Source organism: Podarcis gaigeae (genome assembly GCF_964106915.1).
Source record: "Podarcis gaigeae genome assembly, chromosome: 3".
Classification (NCBI taxonomy): Eukaryota; Metazoa; Chordata; class Lepidosauria; order Squamata; family Lacertidae; genus Podarcis; species Podarcis gaigeae.
In genome coordinates, this window is record NC_139680.1 from 5,286,294 (window position 1) to 5,305,673 (window position 19,380).

The 19,380-nt window shown below is 42.8% G+C and overlaps 1 protein-coding gene across 2 annotated transcripts; it reads left to right on the forward strand.

The window, feature by feature from the left end:
* Nucleotides 1-159: 159 nt before the first annotated feature.
* Nucleotides 160-14,860, forward strand: LOC310840469 (cytochrome P450 2K1-like). Of its 2 annotated transcripts, none has more exons than XM_083730495.1 (9): nt 160-445; nt 3,267-3,429; nt 4,241-4,390; nt 4,775-4,935; nt 5,784-5,957; nt 10,457-10,610; nt 13,360-13,544; nt 13,915-14,056; nt 14,418-14,860. In XM_083730495.1, the coding sequence occupies exons 1-9, from the start codon at nt 263-265 to the stop codon at nt 14,603-14,605; spliced, it is 1,500 nt and encodes a 499-aa protein (XP_083586621.1). In that variant the 5' UTR covers nt 160-262; the 3' UTR covers nt 14,606-14,860. The 2 variants fall into 2 exon arrangements, with proteins under 2 accessions (XP_083586621.1, XP_083586622.1); XM_083730496.1 differs by having other exon boundaries at nt 186-445; nt 10,463-10,610.
* The last annotated feature ends 4,520 nt before the right edge of the window (nt 14,861-19,380 follow it).

Sequence of the window (19,380 nt, forward strand, 5' to 3'; positions counted from 1 at the left end):
ATGCAGTTCAATGATCACTCCAAAGAATTTCACAATGCTGCCCTTTACTCCCCTTATAACAGATTAATTTTACACATAATCTGGGTGACAGGTCTGCATCCAGGTTCAAGAGAGTTTAATAATGGTTTAATGATTAGCTCGAGACAGTACCTAGCATAATATATATGCTGCTCACTGCAGTTGCAAGACATTGTCCTCGACCAAACTGCACTGTGGCTTTCATTATAACCACTGCAAAAAAAAAATTGCTTCCTGAAACAAAATGGATTGGACGGAGCCGATTCCAGTGTTGTTCCTCTTTATCCTTATGGTTTCCTTTGTTTTGAAACTGGGCACTTTCTGGAACAAGAGCTCCCAAAATCCTCCACCAGGACCGAGGCCTTTACCTCTCATTGGGAATCTCCACATCATGGATCTCAAGAGGCCTCACAGAACCATGTTAAAGGTAAAGATTCCAGTTCTTCCCATGGCAAGGCTGAAGGGTACTGGGGCAGCCCAGGCAGATGAGCAGGGTAGAATATTATTATTATTATTATTAACAATAATACATTACATTTTGTTCTTTTAGAGCCTATAAATCTCATCTCCCCTTTGTGTGCTACAGAACCGCCTCTTAACTTTCCCAATCATAGGACCCAGTTGCAATTTATAACTGGTAATTAAAATAAGGTGTTTGGTGTCGAATCCCGTTTGACTCTGCCTCCATTTTCAAGGATGTAAAAGTGCCAATGCAAACCTTGCCCAGCCCAGCCTCCTCCTTCAGCCTATCTTTCTAAACTAGGTTTGAGAGGTACCATTAAAGGTATAATCACTTTTATCCTTACAACTGCCTATTTTGTTCTGGTTTTCTGATTATGCCTAGCAAATATTTGTTCTGCCACAACTGAATAATAATAATAACTAGAGCCAGGGCTTTCTCGGCTGCGGCTCCAATCTGGTGGAACGCTCTGTCACAAGAGACTAGGGCCCTGCAGGACCTGACATCCTTCCGCAGGGCCTGCAAGACAGAGTTGTTCCACCAGGCCTTTGGCCAGGACGCAGCCTGACTCCCTCCTCTGGCAACCTGCACAGAATTTTGCTTAATCGGTTGCCATTAATTTGATTTTAATTAATTTTTATAATGAAATGCTTTTAGAATGTTGGATTATTTGATTATTTGATTATTTGATTGTTGTTAGCCGCCCTGAGCCCGGCTTCAGCTGGGGAGGGCGGGATATAAATAAAATTTATTATTATTATTATTATTATTATTATTAACGAAATTAATTCGTTCCGCAAGTTTTTTCTTCTTGCGAGTTTTCCGTCTTGCGAAGCACGGTTTCCCATAGGAATGCATTGAAAATCAATCAATGCGTTCCTATGGAAACCGCCTTCAGACCAGGTCCGGGGACAGTCTGTCCCCCGACCTCTTCTGAAGGCTGGGGGGGCAAGGGCTTTTCTTCCCACCCCCAGCATTTTAAAAAACCCCGGGACAGCGGAGGACGATTTAAAAGTGCTGCGTTTCTCCGCTCTCCTGGGAAGGCCGGCGGGGGGCAAAAGTCTTTGCTCCCCCCGTCTGCCTAAAAAAGCCATCCGGGATAGCGGGAAGCGCTTCCCTGCTATCCCGGACTGCTTTTAAAATGCTGGCGGTGGGGAGCAAAGCCTTTCGGCCCCCGCGGGCCTTCCTGGACCTCTTCTGAAGGCCAGAGGGGGGAAGGCTTTGCTCCCCACCGCCAGCATTTAAAAGAGGTCCCCGGAGATTTCCCTATGGGCTTTCTTCTTGCGAAGCAAGCCCATAGGGAAATTCGTCTTGTGAAGCAACTCGCAAACGGAAAACCCTTTCGTCTTGCGGGTTTTCCGTCTTGCGAGGCATTCGTCATGCGGGGCACCACTGTATTATTATTATTATTATTATTAATACCCTGCCCATCTGCCTGGGTTTCCCTGGCCACCCAACAGACGAAGAATATGATAAAACATCAAACATAAAAAACCTCCCTTAAAAGGAGTGCTTTCAGGTGTCTTCTAAAAATCAGGTAGTTGTTTATTGCCTTGGCATCTGATCGGATGGTGTTCCACAGGGCAGATGCCACTACCGAGAAGGCACTCTGTCTGGTCCCCTGTAACCTCACTTCTCACAGTGAGGGAACCACCATAAGGCCCTGAGCCCTGGACCTGAGTGTCCAGGCTGAACGGTGGGGGTGGAGACGCTCCTTCAGGTATATAGGTGACCTTTAAAGGTCAGCATCAACAATTTGAATAGTGCTCGGAAATGTACTGGGAGCCAACGTACCGGTAGGTCTTTCAGAACCAGTGGTATATTGTCTTGGCAGCCACTCCCAGTCACCAGTGTAGCTGCCGCATTCTGGATTTGTTGCAGTTTCCGGGTCACCTTCAAAAGTACTCCCACATACAGCACATTGCAGTAGTACAAGCAGGAGATAACTAGAGCATGCACCACTCTGGCAAGGCAGTCTGCTGGCAGATAGGGTCTCAGCCTGCGTACCAGACAGCTGCCCTGGACACAGAATTGACCTGCGCCTCCATGGACAGCTGTGAGTCCAAAATGACTCCCAGGCTGCACACCTGGTCCTTCAGGGGCACAGTTACCCCATTCAGGACCAGGAGTCCTCCACACCTGCCTGCCTCCTTCCCCTCAAAACAGTACTTCTGTCTTGTCAGGATTCAACCTCCATCTGTCAGCCACCATTCATCCTCCAACCGCCCCCCGACACTCACACAGGACCTTCACCACCTTCAATGTTTTTTATTTAAAAGAGAGGTAGAGCTGTTTATTATCCGCATACCTCACAAGTGAGAGCCCAGGGGCCTGAACACTCATCCCCCAACACCACTTTCTGGACACGGTCCAGGAAGAAGGAGCGAAACCACTGTATAACAGTACTCACATATCCCAGCCCCTCTAGACGGTCAGAAGGATGTCATGGTCAATGATATCAAAGGTCAAAGAGATCCAGCAGAACTAGGAAACAGCTTTCACCTTTGTCCTTAGCCGGCCAGAGATAATCGAGCAGCATAAGCAAGGCAGTTTCAGTCCCATGATGAGGCTTGAATCCCAAATGGAAGGGATCCAAATGGCCCACATCCTCTAGATGTTCCTGGAGTTGTTCAGCAACCACCCGCTCAATCACCTTGCCCAAGAATGGAAGATTTGAGACTGGGTGGTAGTTAATGCAGTCTTGGTTCTGTCAGAGAGGATTTGCATTAATATATTCTTTGGGTATGCCAGAACTCTGTTTCTCACTTTTTCTCCTGTTGAATTCCAGCTGTCAAAGCAGTATGGCCCTGTCTTCAGAATCCAAATGGGACCCCAGAAAACTGTGGTGTTGACAGGATATGAGACAGTAAAGGAGGCTCTGGTTAATCAGGCGGACGCATTTGCAGACAGGCCCATCGTTCCAATGTTTCAAGAGCTTGCACAAGGCTTTGGTGAGGCACCTCCCTTTCTACTGGAACTGGTAATGCCTGCAAACACACACTGCTCCCACCAGGTGAACACAATCTGTTCCCAAGAAATGGTTTGTAAGCAAGTCATTGAAATCCATTGTTTCCTGTGGGGGAAATCCTTGTGAACTTTTCAACTCACCTCAGTGCCCTTGACATTGACAGAGTATCTGCAGGCATTAGGCTGAGAATGTGTCACAAAAAAGGTCAAATGTGGATTTCTGAAGATCAAGCTAAAATGTTAAAAAGAGTGGACCAGGTCAGCCATTTTTTGGTCTTGACTTTCAGTGGCTCAGTGGTGCTCTGTTGAAGAAACAAAAATGGAGACCAGTTAAAGCAGACCTTTCCCATTCCCACCTTCATCCCAACAGTCATATTGTAGAGATGGGGGAAAATGAGACAGGAGGATTGTGAATAATAGTCACACAGCAAAGTAATGCCACACACCAAGGGGAAACTGACTGACCAATTTATGCCCCAGCCTATATAGAGAAGAAAAATGAAGGAGGCATAATGGGGAATACAAAATAACAAGCTGAGTTCTGCTGGGATGCCTGACAAGTTAAAACCACCCTCCACTCTAGCCTACACTTTGTAATGAAAAATATTGGTCAATGGGTTCTCAGGTCATGCTCTGATGGCACAGCTGCCAGCTACTTTGTCAAAGCTCAGAAGTCTGAATGGGAGAATAGCTGGGATCCATTCTCAGTTCCATGGAAGAAATGCAGAACACAATTTATTGATATTTTTGTACAATGGTCATGCAGACATTAAACCTTTCCTCCCATCTCATCAGGTGTAATTTTTTCTAATGGTGAGAACTGGAAAGTGATGCGGCGGTTTGCTTTAAGCACATTACGGGACTACGGAATGGGAAAGAGGACCATAGAGGATAGAATTGTCGAGGAATGCAGTGTCCTGATAAAGAAATTTGAATCTTATGAAGGTGAGTTGGTGTTTTCCTCTGGTGCATAGCTTTACTAGCATAGTTTAAAGGTGCCAAGACTATTGTGTTACATATTCCTAACTTCTAGAAGCATAGCTCCCAGGGTTCCCTGCAATTGGTCTGTTCCTGTAACTTGCAGATTGTACTGCAATAACTCCTGTGACTTCCAAGCATTTCTTAACCCAGCTATGGCCACATCCAGCAAATGCACTTAGGTTGTTTATTTGTTAAATGACGTCTACACATAGGGAAGCTGCCACTAGGGATTTAAGGCAACAAAGACTTAGCATGCACATTCTAGGAATGTTGTACTCGTCTCTTATGTGTTTTACATCCCACATTTTAAACAGAATATTTTTGCTTAACTGTCATATTTATGTATAGGAAAACCATTTGAGACCACCACAATTATGAATGCAGCTGTTGCTAATATAATAGTGGCCATACTACTAGACAAGCGATTTGATTATGAAGATCCCACATACATAAGACTTCTGAAGTTGGTCAATGAAAATGTCCGGCTCGCCGGAAGCTTTTCAGTCACGGTAATCTATTTTTTACAATTAAAACAAACAAATAGTTGATTATAACAAACCCAGTTGATTATAACAAAAAAACCTAGTCACTCAGCTGGGTGAGGACTGCAGGGCCTGCTCCCTTCCAGGGCCTTTTCCAACTGGCCCAGGGGGAGTGGCCCAGTAACAAACTTTTGGAACAAACTTTTGGGGAAGTGTGGGAAGTGTTCTGCCATTGCTTCCCTGTTCCAGGTGGTTAATGTGCTTTAAAATGTCCTCAAGCAGTCGATGGCAACTTTTTATTTCTTTTTTTCCTTTTTTCCTTTGTTGGGGGTGGGTGGGTGGGTGGGACGGATATTTGGTTGGGGATTAATTTAAGTATGATTGTTCTGTTCCTTTGGTTGTTGTTGTTTTATTGGTTCTGTATAGTTTGTGTTTTGTTTTTAAGGGGCGGGATCAGGGCTGCCTGGGAGTGGGGCCCCAGCCAACACGACTGCAGCCCGCAGACTGTCTCACCAGAGTGGTGCATGCTCTGGTTATCTCCCACTTGGACACATGTTTTCTGGCTTCACTGCCATCGGGACTCCAAGGACAAGGAAGAACAAGTGATAGTTGGTTCCATGATGGCTCAGAAGGGGCCTCCAAGGGCAGATCACCCTCTCTGAAGGCGAACCTCCAGAGGAGAACTGCCATAGCCTACTATTCTGGGGTTGCAAATAAATTATGCTATGCTGGGGTAGCCCATCCCCCATTCCAAATGCCACTCAAGAGTTTTGTATTGTATTTGGGCAGTCATGCTCTGAGAGACCCAGCTGAGAGTACAATACTGAGTTTTTCTAATGTCTCTTTTTTCCTTTTTCACATTTTTATCCTTTCAGCTGTATAACATGTTTCCAGCTCTTGGTTTTCTTTTGGGGGCTCGTAAGACTATCAAGCAAAACAGAGATGAGCTGTTTGCCTTCATAAATGCCACCTTCATAAAACACCTCAGAGATCTGGATGAAAATGACCAGAGGAGCTTTATTGACACATTTCTTATCCAACAGCAAGAGGTAATGGAGTCTTTTAAGTTGGCCCAGAATAAGCGTTGCCATTTTCAATTCATGTTTTAAGGGCATATTCACAAGTGAATGCATAAGGAGTAGTCAGGAAGTCTCACTTCAGAAGGGACCAACCTGGCATACTTCCTCCCCTTTCCCAATAGTCAGCCGTTGTTAATGTGTTACAGAAGTTGCCTCTGCAGGGTCAATGGTTGCATGCTCAACAGCATTTCTGGGGAAAAAATCCCTGATCTAGAAAACATGTAATTATAGATAATTATGCAGTGATGAGAGGTAATCAAATCATAAATATTTGTTGTCAGACTCCCTTTTGATACAAGGGACGATGGGATAATGCCTCATGTGCTCAGAAGAAGGCATTCTTCACACTGGAGGAGATAGGAAGCTTTGTGGGTGGGGAGGCATCTCAGAGCAAGGAGAAAACATTGGCCCATGCACTGACCAATCACCCTTAAATTATGGCTTCAGTTCTTTTAACCATTACTAAGATTGGAAATGAATATGAATTGGAGTTTCTGCTTATCAATTAATTAGCACCCAGAAAAGGAAACAGGTGGTTGGGTGGCAACAAAGTTCTAAATAACAGGCTGGAAATTATTTCTAAAATCTTAAACTAATTACGTGGAGGCACTCCGTAGTAGCTGAAGCTGGGTGTAGGGCAGGAAGTCAGGTGAAGTCAGGAACAGGCATGCAAGCAGGGAAACAGGGCGGGTCATGAGCTCAGGCAGGAAAACAAGACAGGGGCCAGGCAGGAACTAGCAACCAACAATGTTGCTCCTGCAAGTTGGGACTGGGGCTGGCCGGCTTTTATCTGCCCCGAGGCATAGGGCGGCCCCGATCCTCTGGTGACTCACCTCTCCTGGCCTGGAGGCGAGCACTCCTCCTGCAGGAACTTAGTTCCTTCCTCCTCTCTGCCCTGAGCCTCTGCAGCTCAGGAGAGGCTGGAGGGTTACCGGACCCAGAGGCAACCTCAGCTTCCTCTGACGGGGCTGAGAGTGGAGCACCTGCAGGCAATGGGTCCTCCATCCCGTCAGGAGCCAGAGCAGACTCAGCTGATGCCTGCACCTGAGGATCCAGCACAGGTGAGGACCCTTCAGGCTCATACCCCAGCTCTGGCTCAGCTGGTTCTGGAGGCGGGGAATCCTGTGCAGGCTGGGATCCCTCAGGTTCAGCATCCAAGTCCAAATCCCAGGCCATCACACTTGAATTTGCTTTTAACTTTCAATCTACATTGCCTGTAAAACTGTTTTCTTCCTGTCTTTCCCATGCTATCCCGACTGGGAAATAAAAGTGAATTCTATCTGCATCACAAGGGCAGCATAACGGAGATGCTCAAGTGGGGCGGGGTGTCTCATAAATCAGGCAAAAATAACTGACTCCTTCATTGCTTCTTGCCACAGTGAACAGTTAGCACAGTTAAGAGATGAGATGTGCAGAAGGTTTGGAGAGATTTGATCAGAGATACAATTGCAGATGAAATAATCTATAGAACCTGTGGTAAAAGACTTGGACTTTTCCCTGCCTAAATGGGGAAACAACAGCTTTACAGCTGTATAAAGGGATGAAACAAATAAAAGAAGCTGTTGTGAAAATCTGAATATTTTGAATAATAGTTATATACATAATTCACATACAGAGATGCGGAATACTACTTTTCTTCCTTTGCTTTATTTTATTTTTTAGCTTGCTTTTTCTGTGACTTTTAATCATTGTTAGTTCTCTGTACGTTCTATTTGTATGTATGTTTTGTTTTTTGAAGTTAGATATTTTGGATAAATGAAGATACCCTCAGGTGTTACTCTTCCTGTTAGAAAGTGTGGCTGAAGGGAGTTGCAATCTCAAAAATATGGAGGGCACCATATTGTCTATATCAGTTTAATGAAACAGTTCCAGATGAATATGTGGTATTTCTGTGTCCTTTTTCCAGTTTAGACTATGAGTAAATACATTAAAGACTATGAGTAAATGCATTAAAGAAGTTCAACTGAGAACCCTATATGTCAGCAGAAAACAACACTTTATGGTAACCCTGATTTCAGATCTCCACAAGAGTTCACCAGAAATTCTGCTTTCCATGTATGCAATCATAATACTGTTGTAGGTTTGTGGGGTTAGTCTGCATGATGCCTGAGCATGTTCCAGCTTGTGGGGATCTTGTACCCAGTAAGGGTTAATTCTAATGGAGGAATCTATTGTTGAATCAGTCAGACAAGTTTCTTTGTGAGATGAGGGCCATATACTTGTCATCTAAATACTGCCGCTAGTTCCTTTGTCTAAACAAAGGCATTTGGCTGAGGAGTTAAGCACCACTATGAGTATCAAATAAGAAGGAGCAGGATTGCCAAGCTTCCCCGACCTCCTCTCTTAGCTGGTAGATGGTGAACAACAGCTGTGACTATGGAGAAGCAAGACATTTTGGGGTCTTGATGCTGAGCACCTCTATCTTATGCTCAGGTTGTATATATGTGTAAATAAACCCTATATCGGACTTCCTGTTTCTTGCCAAGGGATATGGCTGCTTCCCATGAGATAGGACACCCAGTTGTGCCAGAAATTCAACACTAATATGAGGGTAATTTGTCCTGCTGAACCCTCCAGGGGATGAGGGGGTTGTCTCACCCACAGATCGTCTGATATCTGTTGCCCACAACAAGATGTGGGGGCAGAGGACGCTGGGTGCTGGACCCTGGCACTGAAGAACTCTCTGGATTCAATCTCTCGAGCAGGGACACCTGTTTTTAAAAATTACTAAGATTCAGACCAAAAACGGGCGTTTCCTGGATGGAGGAAATGAAAGAAAAATCTGCTAAATTATACAGTCGCTTGGGCTGAAGAGGAGATAAGATGGCGGCGGTTGCTGCACACTTACAAAAAGAAGAATCCTCCTTCCCCAGAGAGGCTGGAAATATTTTCTCGATTATAAAACGCTTTGGCTTTGGCTTAAGCTTTGCTTCAGACCGGTGGGTTTGGCCCCCTTGATTCTGAGGGATAACTTTAAATCTCCATGGGAAGGGGAGATAGTGGAGGAAGTGCAGAAGTGCGGGTTGTCCTCCCTTTATATAGAGTCCATGACGTATAGCCACGCAAAGGCGGTGATCGCCCAAAGATTAAGGGATATTGCGAGACAGGAGGACATAGCCCGTGTGAAACCTGGGCTGTTTCTGGGGGAGCAGATGTATCGGGCTGCTCCAGCTCGCTACCTGGCGGATATCCACTACGTGGAATACCGCAGACTATTTACCGCGGCTAGGCTGAATGTTCTTGACTCGGCGGTTTTGAAGGGAAGATATGGAGGAGTCCCATATGACCAGAGATTATGCCATTGTGCGTTGGGTGAGGTAGAATCCACAGAGCACATTTTAATGAGCTGTCCCTTCTACAACGATTTAAGACAGTATCTTATAACCCCATACTTACCCCAGCTTAGTCCCCGACAAAGAGGAAAGCAGACAGCATATCTGCTAAATAAGTCTTCTAGGAAAACAACTTTGTCAGTGGCTAAATTCCTTTTCCTGGCACTCAAGCGTCGGAAACGTACAATTGAATGCCTTGATGTGGGTTATCTGTGAGAGGTTTAGTGCTGTGGCCCTACCTTATTCATGTACCCCTATGATGTTTTAGTTCATAATTCTGTATTGTGTTTTATTTCTGTGTTTTATTTCTGACTATCGGTCGAATAAAGGAAATTGTATTGTATTTTCTCGATTATAAAAAGGGGTGTATTTTACATAAAAATGCATTTGCTTGCATGGATATATTTTTACACATGGTTTGAAGAGAGAGTGACAGCAAATTTTGGGTGCCTGCTGGTTTTCCTAGGACCCGGGAAAACTGGTGGGGGGACATGGAGTGCATAGAAGAGCTGGAACAATTTCTATATAACTTACTGTTTATGAAGCACACCCTCACCTAATTGCATTTACTGGACACATTCAAAACATCAGTTCATCAAAAGGGAACAAAGAGAAAACAGGGCCGTTATTCTTAACTTTGGGTGGAAGCCCAGGACTTTCAGCAGAAGGAGATGAACAAGAGAGAACTGTCTTTTAAAATAATCTAAGAGAGGGAAATATTGAAATAAAAGCTCCTGTTAAAACAAAATTGGGAGTCACATACCAGCGAATGATTGATTGAGAAGACAAGGACGGTAAATCAGAATTTGGAAACTGGAAATTAACAAGAAAGCAGAAAACAAATAAATATATTATCTCTGAAACCCAGTCTGGAAAGCCTGGCATCTCTCACTACTTAGCGACTGGAGTGTACTTTGGATCATCGGGTTCAGTCAGGTATTCATTTTTATTGAGAGATGCCAGGCTTTCCAGACTGGGTTTCAGAGATAATATATTTATTTGTTTTCTGCTTTCTTGTTAATTAGCGACTGGAGTGTACTTTGGATCATCGGGTTCAGTCAGGTATTCATTTTTATCTTTGCACATGAAATTTCTCACTACATTTGTTTTAATCAGTTCATACTCTTTGCAACCCAGGAGGAGAAGAAGAAGAAGAAGAAGACGAATGCATATTTCCACAACGAAAACTTAAAAGCTGTTGTGGCCAACTTATTTGGTGCTGGCATGGAGACCACTTCCACCACACTGCGCTGGGGACTGTTACTAATGATGATATATCCTGAAATTCAGAGTGAGTGCTTTTCATTGGGTTGGCTCCCATTATTCTGAGATATCTTAATTCCAGTTATATGTAACTATTAGAGAGAGAAAATATTTATAAGTTGCATATATATATATATATATATATATATATATATATATATATATATGCTTTCGTAGATTTTCACGGGTACAGGAATGCAGGTTTTGGTGTCCTCGGGTGTCTTCCCGTGTAAAAGTTGGGGTGTCTAGGCGACGTTTCGACGAGGTCTCACTCGTCATCTTCAGGCTGGTGCTTTCGGCTTCTGTTCCAGTAACAAGAAGCCGAAAGCACCAGCCTGAAGATGACGAGTGAGACCTCGTCGAAACGTCGCCTAGACACCCCAACTTTTACACGGGAAGACACCCGAGGACACCAAAACCCATATATATATATATATATATATATATAAATATCACAACAATTGTTCAGTCATAAGCTTAACATTTCAACCTGGACTCCCTTCTCCCTCTTTCTGTGGTTTTTTACATTTCATTTCATATTCCTCCATACTCCAAATTATCTCAACATATTCTTTTAGATATATATTCCTGTATATATCCCATAGATATATTGAAACTGTGGGTCTTTTCATTAATCCTGCCAATGTCTTAGTATGTTTACAGTTTGTTTATAAATTTGAAATAAACCATTTCCATTGCTTTCCAAAAATAATAATAATCTTGTTCTCCCAGTAAGTTTTGCCATTTCTGCGTAGTCCATTAATTTCTGTATACATTCTTCTCTTGTCGGGACCTCTTCATCGTTCCATATTTGAGCAAATATTAATCTTGCAGCCATGATTGCATAAATAAATAAATGTGTATGAATTTATATAAATTGCACACATAAATAAATTTCTAAATATTCTATACTAAATAAATTTCTAGGTAGTTCTGATCTCATAAGAAAAGCTTATGACTTTTTAAACATCTTAAACATCTTTTTCAATTCATCATATATCATTTCCCAGTAAACTTTAACCTTATTACAAGACCACCACATATGAAAAATATTGCCTTCTATCTTTTTACGTTTCCAGCACATATTCAGTTTGGATTTATACATTTTAGCCAATTTTACTAGGTGTCAGGTACCATCTATGTAACATTTTCATATAGTTGTCTCTTAAACTATAACATTCTGTAAATTTTAGATTCACATTTGATAAACTTTCCCATGTCTCCATTTCTTTATTATTACTAATATCTATTGCCCAGTGTATCATTGAAAATTTCACTAAATAATATATATTCACTAAATAATAATAATAATAATAATAATAATAATAATAATAATAAACAACGAAAAGAATATTGTCAGTAATACATTCAATTTAATGGCTGAAGTAACGAAAGTTTCATTCTCCTCCATATTTGCAATTTATTTTTACTCTCATCATTCATGTTTTTTACCAGGAGTTTATTTTTATCTTTATTAATTTTAAGACCTGCTATTTCTAAAAATAAAATAAAAAATCTTTTCCAATGCCTTTGGGATTGACTCTATTGGTTCCTCAACAAATATCACCACATTATCTCCAACAGCTATATATTATATTATATTATATTATATTATATTATATTATATTATATTATATTATATTATATTAATTATATTATAATAATTTTTTTCCTATTGTCTCTTTCCCACTTTTATTTACCATTTTTTTATTACATCTTATTCTTTGTGCCAAAACTTCTAATGCTGTTATAAACAATGAAGGTGATAGTGGGCAACCATGTCTAGTTCCCTTAGTTATTTTACAATTCTCAGTCAATACATTACTTACTGATGGATCGGTGTATATTGTCTTAACTCCTTTTATAAAACTGTCTCCACAAACCATATATTCCAAAGCCTTAAACATATAACGTCCCAGGAGACATTGTCAAATGCTTTCTCGGAGTCTAAATGCTTTCTCTTTTAATACAGTTTTCAACCTATTAGCTAATATGTCTACAAACAGTTTATAATCGTTATCCAACATCGAAATAAGTCGATAGCTCTTAGTTATTTCTCTTTTGCTTCCACCTCTTCCTGTCCAAATGCTCTTTCTCCAGCTAACTTTCCACCATATTTTCTCCAAAATTTGTATGGCTTGGTGGGATCACAAAATCTTTGTTTTTAACCTTTATATGTAAAAGATACCACTTCAGGATATTCCCAGCAGTGATATTTTAATAATCATCCTGGATGAAATTCCCTACATCAGTATATCAGTTTATTGGCTAAAATGTTTTTCCTGTTTAAAAAATAGCAGTGTCACATTCTGGAGACTAGGTATGTGAGTATATTCCCTATTTATTTGTCTTTTGCCTCTACCTCTGTTGACTCTTCCTCTTCTTTCCTCCAGCTTCCCTTCCAAATGCTCTTTCTCCAGCTAACTCTTTCCCATATTATCTCCAAAATTTGTCAGGGTCCGGAGGATCCCAAAATCTTTGTTTTTGACCTTTATATGTAAAAGTTACCACTTCAGAATATTCCCAGCAGTGATATTTTAATAATCCTCCTTGATGAATTTCTCTCCCTCAGTATATCAGTTTATTGTCTAAATTGTTTGTCCTTCTTAAAAATACATTTGTTAAATTCTAGAGATTAAATTTGTTAGTCTATGGAATTGTAGAACGTGTTTATTCCCGTTCTATGCTGGAGACATTAATATTTTGAGAGACAAAAGCCAAAGTCAAAGAGATAATCTTGGCAGAAAAATAAACGTTTTTCTTTTTGCTTCCCCCAGTAAAGGTCCAAGAAGAAATTGCAAAGGTTGTTGGATCTTCTCAGCCAAGAATTGAACACCGAACAAAAATGCCTTATACGGATGCCGTGGTCCATGAGATCCAGAGATTTGCCAATATCGTCCCAACCAACCTGCCACATGCCACGGCTACAGATGTTACCCTCAATGGCTACTTCATTCCAAAGGTGATCCATTTCATTGAACTGCTGCCTACTAGTTACAATATATTTTAAGGCTTTCCTGGGAGTAAGCCCCTTGGACTTCAGGGTGGGTGACATCTGTGCAGACTTGTATAGCATTGCACTGTAAGCATGCAATCTACCCATCAGAAGCTGTCAGGCATCAGCTTCAACCCATTAAACAGATCTCAGTGGGAAGGAGCACAAGAGTGGAAAACAAACCATTTCTAGTGGGAGATCATGGTTTATACATTAAAGTTTGTCAAACTAAAGACATTTCTCAGATGAACACAAATCTCATTTCTCCTTCACTAAATATTTATTGTACCAGAGGCATATGCTTTATATTAAAATGACTCTTGCTTTGCCTTTGCAGGGGACATTCATCATACCATTGCTGTCCTCTGTGCTGCACGATGAATCTCAATGGGAGAAACCACATAAATTCTATCCTGAGCATTTTCTTAACCCTGAAGGAAAATTCATAAAGAGAGATGCTTTCATGCCTTTCTCTGCAGGTAATTTTTTTACTTTGGTGTATATCTGAAGTGTGTACTTAGTCAATGGGATTTTTACATGCCTGGAATGTAACCTAATGTGCAAAGTTAAGAATTACATCAGTTGCTGTGGCCATTTCTGCCACTAGATTTGACCACTTGGTGGAATGTTGCTCACCTGGGAATGGGGCCCTCAGGCTGAGAAAGGTTTCCCACCCCTGCCATTGCATGATGGCTCGTATTGGGAGTTCATAATTCTTTTAAGATGGGCACTGTGAGCTGTTATTTTATCTCTGCATTTTAATCTGCTTTAAAGTATTTGTGATGATGTTATTGAGCAACTGCTAAACCCAGTTTCTCTGCTGCCTGTGTGTCCTTACAGGTCGGAGAGCATGTTTAGGTGAGACTCTTGCCAAAACGGAGCTCTTCCTCTTCTTCACAAGTCTACTGCAGAAATTCACCTTCCAGCCACCCCCTGGAACATCTCAAGAAGACCTGGACCTTACTCCTGCTATTGGCCTTACAACATCACCCATGCCCCACCAACTCTGTGCTCTGCCACGTTTCTAAGACTCACAAGCTCCTGGCTTGCTTAGCCTACCTGGGTGTGCAATGCGAGCCTTTCTTAAAACACCCCTGTTCTGCAAGGGTATTTGGGTTGAGTAGCCTAGTGGTGGAATTGGTGCATGCTTTGTCACAAACCTGAAGTGTTCCCCTTTACCTGCCATAGTGCCGAATCCCGTGAAACTAGCATTGGAGCATCTCTTACTTAAAACCTGGCCCTGAGTTCTTATGACACTTGAGGCATAGAGATCAATCAACAAATCTGGTTGCATGTATTCCCATGTTAACATATACTTTCAAATATCTTGAAGCATCATATTCCCAGGTGGATGTGCAGGGAATTGTGATGAAGACGGAAAAAGTTCTGGAAACCATGCCTTATGAGGAATGGTTGGGGAAGTTGGGTATGTTAACATCTGTGGCTGCAATGTATTCTGATTCTGAACTGTATTTGTTGTTGTCAGGCAATGGCTTTGTTTCTTCTGGGTTCTTTAAAAAGTCTGTCATAATAGATCTGGCAACTGGGTTTGCTTCTGGCATCTCCATGCTGTCAATTAATTCTGTGACTTTCTGCTTCTGGCTTAGAAGAGGGACGTCCAACTCCCATGAGATTGAGATCTACTGGAAGCCAAAATTGTTCAGCTTCTTTTAGAGAGGAAAGTTCCATTTTGGGGGTTAAGGCAAAAGTTCTTGAGCCTTTTTTATGGAGAAAATCTCCGTTATTAAGGGGGAAATGTCAGACTAGATTAAAGGGGAGAGGGGATTAGTCATTCACCAAAAGATCTTTGCCTCACAGCAAAAACTCCGTCTTTTGTTCCAGCGATCAGCTGAAAATGGCGGGCGGGGAGAGGGAAAGGGCCAGCTGCTCTGAGGCAAAAACAAAGGAAAAGGAGTCAGTCGATCCGATCAAACTGTTGGTTATCCCTGGAATAAAACAACCATCTTCCATCTTCTCTCTGTATCTGAATGAACTTTCTCTGAGAGTCTGGATTAGCTTAAGGCTTCCCTCATCAATGGAATTCTGACTGGTCATATATAAAATGAAAATGGTGGAAATGTGTCAAATTCAAAATCAAAACTTCAATCTCCACAAGAGGAAAAACTCAAAACCTTCTCCGCCTAGCTTCTGCTCTGAGAGGGAAGAGGGAGCTAATCCGATTCACACTGGAGTCAGTGGAAGTCTCCATGGTCTCACCAGGAAATAGAAAAAAAATGTCGGGTTTGAATCTCTCTTCTCTCTTAAGAAAATCCAGCCACACCCACATGTCATATGCTCTAATGTATACAAAGATATACCCTAATGCCACCATGTTCAACAGTTTCAAGATGGAAATGAATAATAATAATAATAATAATAATAATAATAATAATAATAATAAATTTTATTTATACCCCTCCCTCCCCAGCCAAGGCCGGGCTCATAATAAAAACTATGCTAAAAAGAAAAATATGTGTGAGTGTTTCAATGGGGGAAAGTAAAGGAAATACTGGACCCTTTCAAACTAAATGCTGTCGTACCTAATTGAAGTTGAATAATTTCATCTGCAAATGATTTCACAATGCTGCTCTCTACTCCCAGGGTAACAAACAAACTAAGTTTACAGGTAATCCTGGGTGATGAGTTCACCGACTTCTAGAGCATTTGAATCTGTTCTGGAAAGCATTAGTTTCTGCAAATAATCACCACTCACTTGAATAAACATTAAACTGAAAGGCAAATAATCCATTGTACAGCTTTGAATAGTTGTGGAGAAGAAAAATCAGAGGGATGGTTTAATGATTTGCTAGAAACGTTATGTAACATAATATATGGGCTGCTCATTGCAGTTGGTAGACACTGTTGTTGACAAAACTGCACTGTAGCTTTGTTGTTTTTGAAGAAGTCTTTTAGACAGCCTTTGGGTTGCCAGGTTTTTATATGGAGTTTTTTGCTTTTTTTCTGTTTGGCTCTGGAGGCCTCCAGGGCTTGAGGCTCTGCTCAGGGGTGGAGCAAGGGGGTGCATTGGGGGTGGGCCACACTGGGTGACATCCTGAGGGAGGGTGACACTCTGCATGCGTATCCCTGCCCGCGACTCCAAAGCCTACACCTGTCAGGGCTGCTGGCAAAGTGGCAAAGCTCCCCCCTTCCCCCGGCTCACTGTAGGCTTGGGAGTCATGGGCAGGTTGCCCTGTCATCCAGGACAGGCCTTGCTCCACAGATCGCCCGCTTGCCCGCTTGGTGCTTCGCTTCCTTCCTACTCGGGCTGCTGGTGCAGGCAAGGGGCAGGCCAGGGAGGGGCGTCGGTGGGCCACGAGAAGCGCCCCCTCCCATCCCCCCGCCAGCTGGTTGCCGGCCTCCCTCCTTCCCTCGCCCCTTCCTGCCTCTTCTGCACACATGGAGCAAGAACCAGCCCCTCGCGCCTGTAAAACAGGCTCTCTCTAACATTCCAGAGAAACCAAAAAGAAAAGTCACTGTTTTGAGCTCGTCTCTTTTATGGATGCAACAATTAGTTTTGGCTACAACCATTGGGGATTGCACCAGCAGGGTAGAAAAACGCCTTTGCAATGCTTTGTTCTGATGCGTGGCCTCGCCTTTAATGAAATGCCCCCCTCCCAGCCATGGTACGTTTGCGTTGACGTATAGTAGTGGCTTTCTGAAATAAAACTAAAGGGCAATTCGCTGCTTGGCTGCAATTTTGCAAATGCAACTAAGGTCTTTGCTCTTTTGTAGTTCTCCCATTGCCAGGTAGATTTGATATCTGCGGGCCTCACTTTTGTTCTGTTCCACATTATGACTCTTCCACTGCTGCTCCTGCAGAGTAGGGGACTTTATTCATGGAGATCCTGCCTCGGTTTTTCTCTTCTTTTCTTAGAATAAGGCAGCAGCCAGAGGACCGGCTTTGTACTGAACCTTTTGTGAATATCTATTATAGTTGGTGAACAGTGAAGGGATCCTGTGCAGACATAGATGGAAATTGGATAACTATCAGAGGGTTGTGATTGTTCTCTCTCTCATTACAATAATTCACAGTTTTAATAAAATAATGCCGTATCAATCTGAATTGGAGCTTTTGATTAAGAGTGCAGATGCAAAGATCACTTTTTAAGCCTGGGTGTTCCACGATTTCGATACAAAACCCCAGAAAATTCTCTACCCCCAAGAAAAAACCCCCCTACAACAAAACAGATATCTAAATATGAGTAACACATGTGCATTTATTTTGACAATAATTGTCAGAGAACTCTTTGCTGCTAGTTACATGAAGTTGGCGCCCTGCAAGTCTCGAGCCGAGAGAGGGGGCGAGGAGCCGTGGCTGTGCCCTTGCCCCCCAACATGCACGCGATTCAGGCCGAGCGCTGCACCCCATTTGGGGTTGGGGCCGGCAGGCAAGGCTAGGTGCAGTGTCGGAGCTGACTGAGCCCCCTGGCCATGTGCAGTCTACCTGTACAGTGGGTAGGGAGCTACTGCCGATCCAACCCATGTAAACAGTACGCTGCATAATTGCACAATAATCAGCAGGCGAGAGGCACTCATTAAAAGCCATTCCTCAGCTGCTCAATGGTGTTTCTGCAGGGGAATTCCAGATGAACGACCCTCCCACCAGCCGCTCCCTGCCTTAGCCCAGCCTCTGGCCAAGGGAGCATGCAAGGCTGGAACCTTTCCTCTAACTTGAGCAAGACCAACCCCCTGCAATGTAGGAATCTCCGCTAAAGCATCCAGGATAGATGGCCATCCAACCTCTCCTTAAAAACCTCCAAGGAAGGAGAGTACGCACCCTACCGAGGGAGACTGTTCCACTGAGGAATAGATCTCACCGCCAGAAAGTTCTTACTTCATGCACATTTAAAAAAGGATTTTGAACCTCTTGCAATGCAGGGCGTTGGGCCAGGAGCAGAGCAAAGTGGTTGAGGAATTTTTTTTTGTCACCCTCCCCACCCATGAATCCCAAGCTGACAGCGAGCGGCCCCAGCAAAGTGGTGAAGCTCCCCCCCCTTCCCCTGGCTTGTTGTAGGCTTGGGAGTCATGGGGGGTGATCAAAAAAATTCCACACCAGGTACCACCTGAGCCTGCTACTCCTCTGGCTCTGCTGAGCTATCAGTGGGATGCTCCCATTCCCAGCGGGGTCAAGGCCACTGGGGGGGGGGGCTGGGGCTCTGTGCAGCGTCCTTGGTTGTCATGTTGGGAAACCCTGGTTACCCCCCAATCATGGTGGTGGTGACGGCAGCCATGGTGGCAGTGCGGGCACCAGCCAGGCAGCGCCATTGGTGCTTGTGGTCATCAGAGGCTCCCTGCTGCTGTGGCGCTTGCCATCTTGCCTCTCCAGAAGTCCATACTGGTGCACTTTCAGAAATCCATCCCTGAATGCAGTTCAATGATCACTCCAAAGAATTTCACAATGCTGCCCTTTACTCCCATTATAACAGATTAATTTTACACATAATCTGGGTGACAGGTCTGCATCCAGGTTCAATAGAGTTTAATAATGGTTTAATTTTTTCCCCACAATTCTTTTTATTAATTTTCATTTAAGTAACCAAAAGTAAACAAATCAATAATACCAAAATATCAATAAACAACAAAAAGTAACATAAATTTCCATTACAATTCTTCATCATCTTGTTTATATCTCTCCTCTATGTACCTATTGACCTCCTTCCCTCCCGACTTTGGGCTTCTTAATAAAACTCCTTTTCCCCCCTGCAGTTTCATTATTAATAGTTTACACATCATAAGATTTATATCAAACCTGCTGTGGTTTTTAAACTTCTATAATTCCCTTCAATGTATGTTATAAATTTAT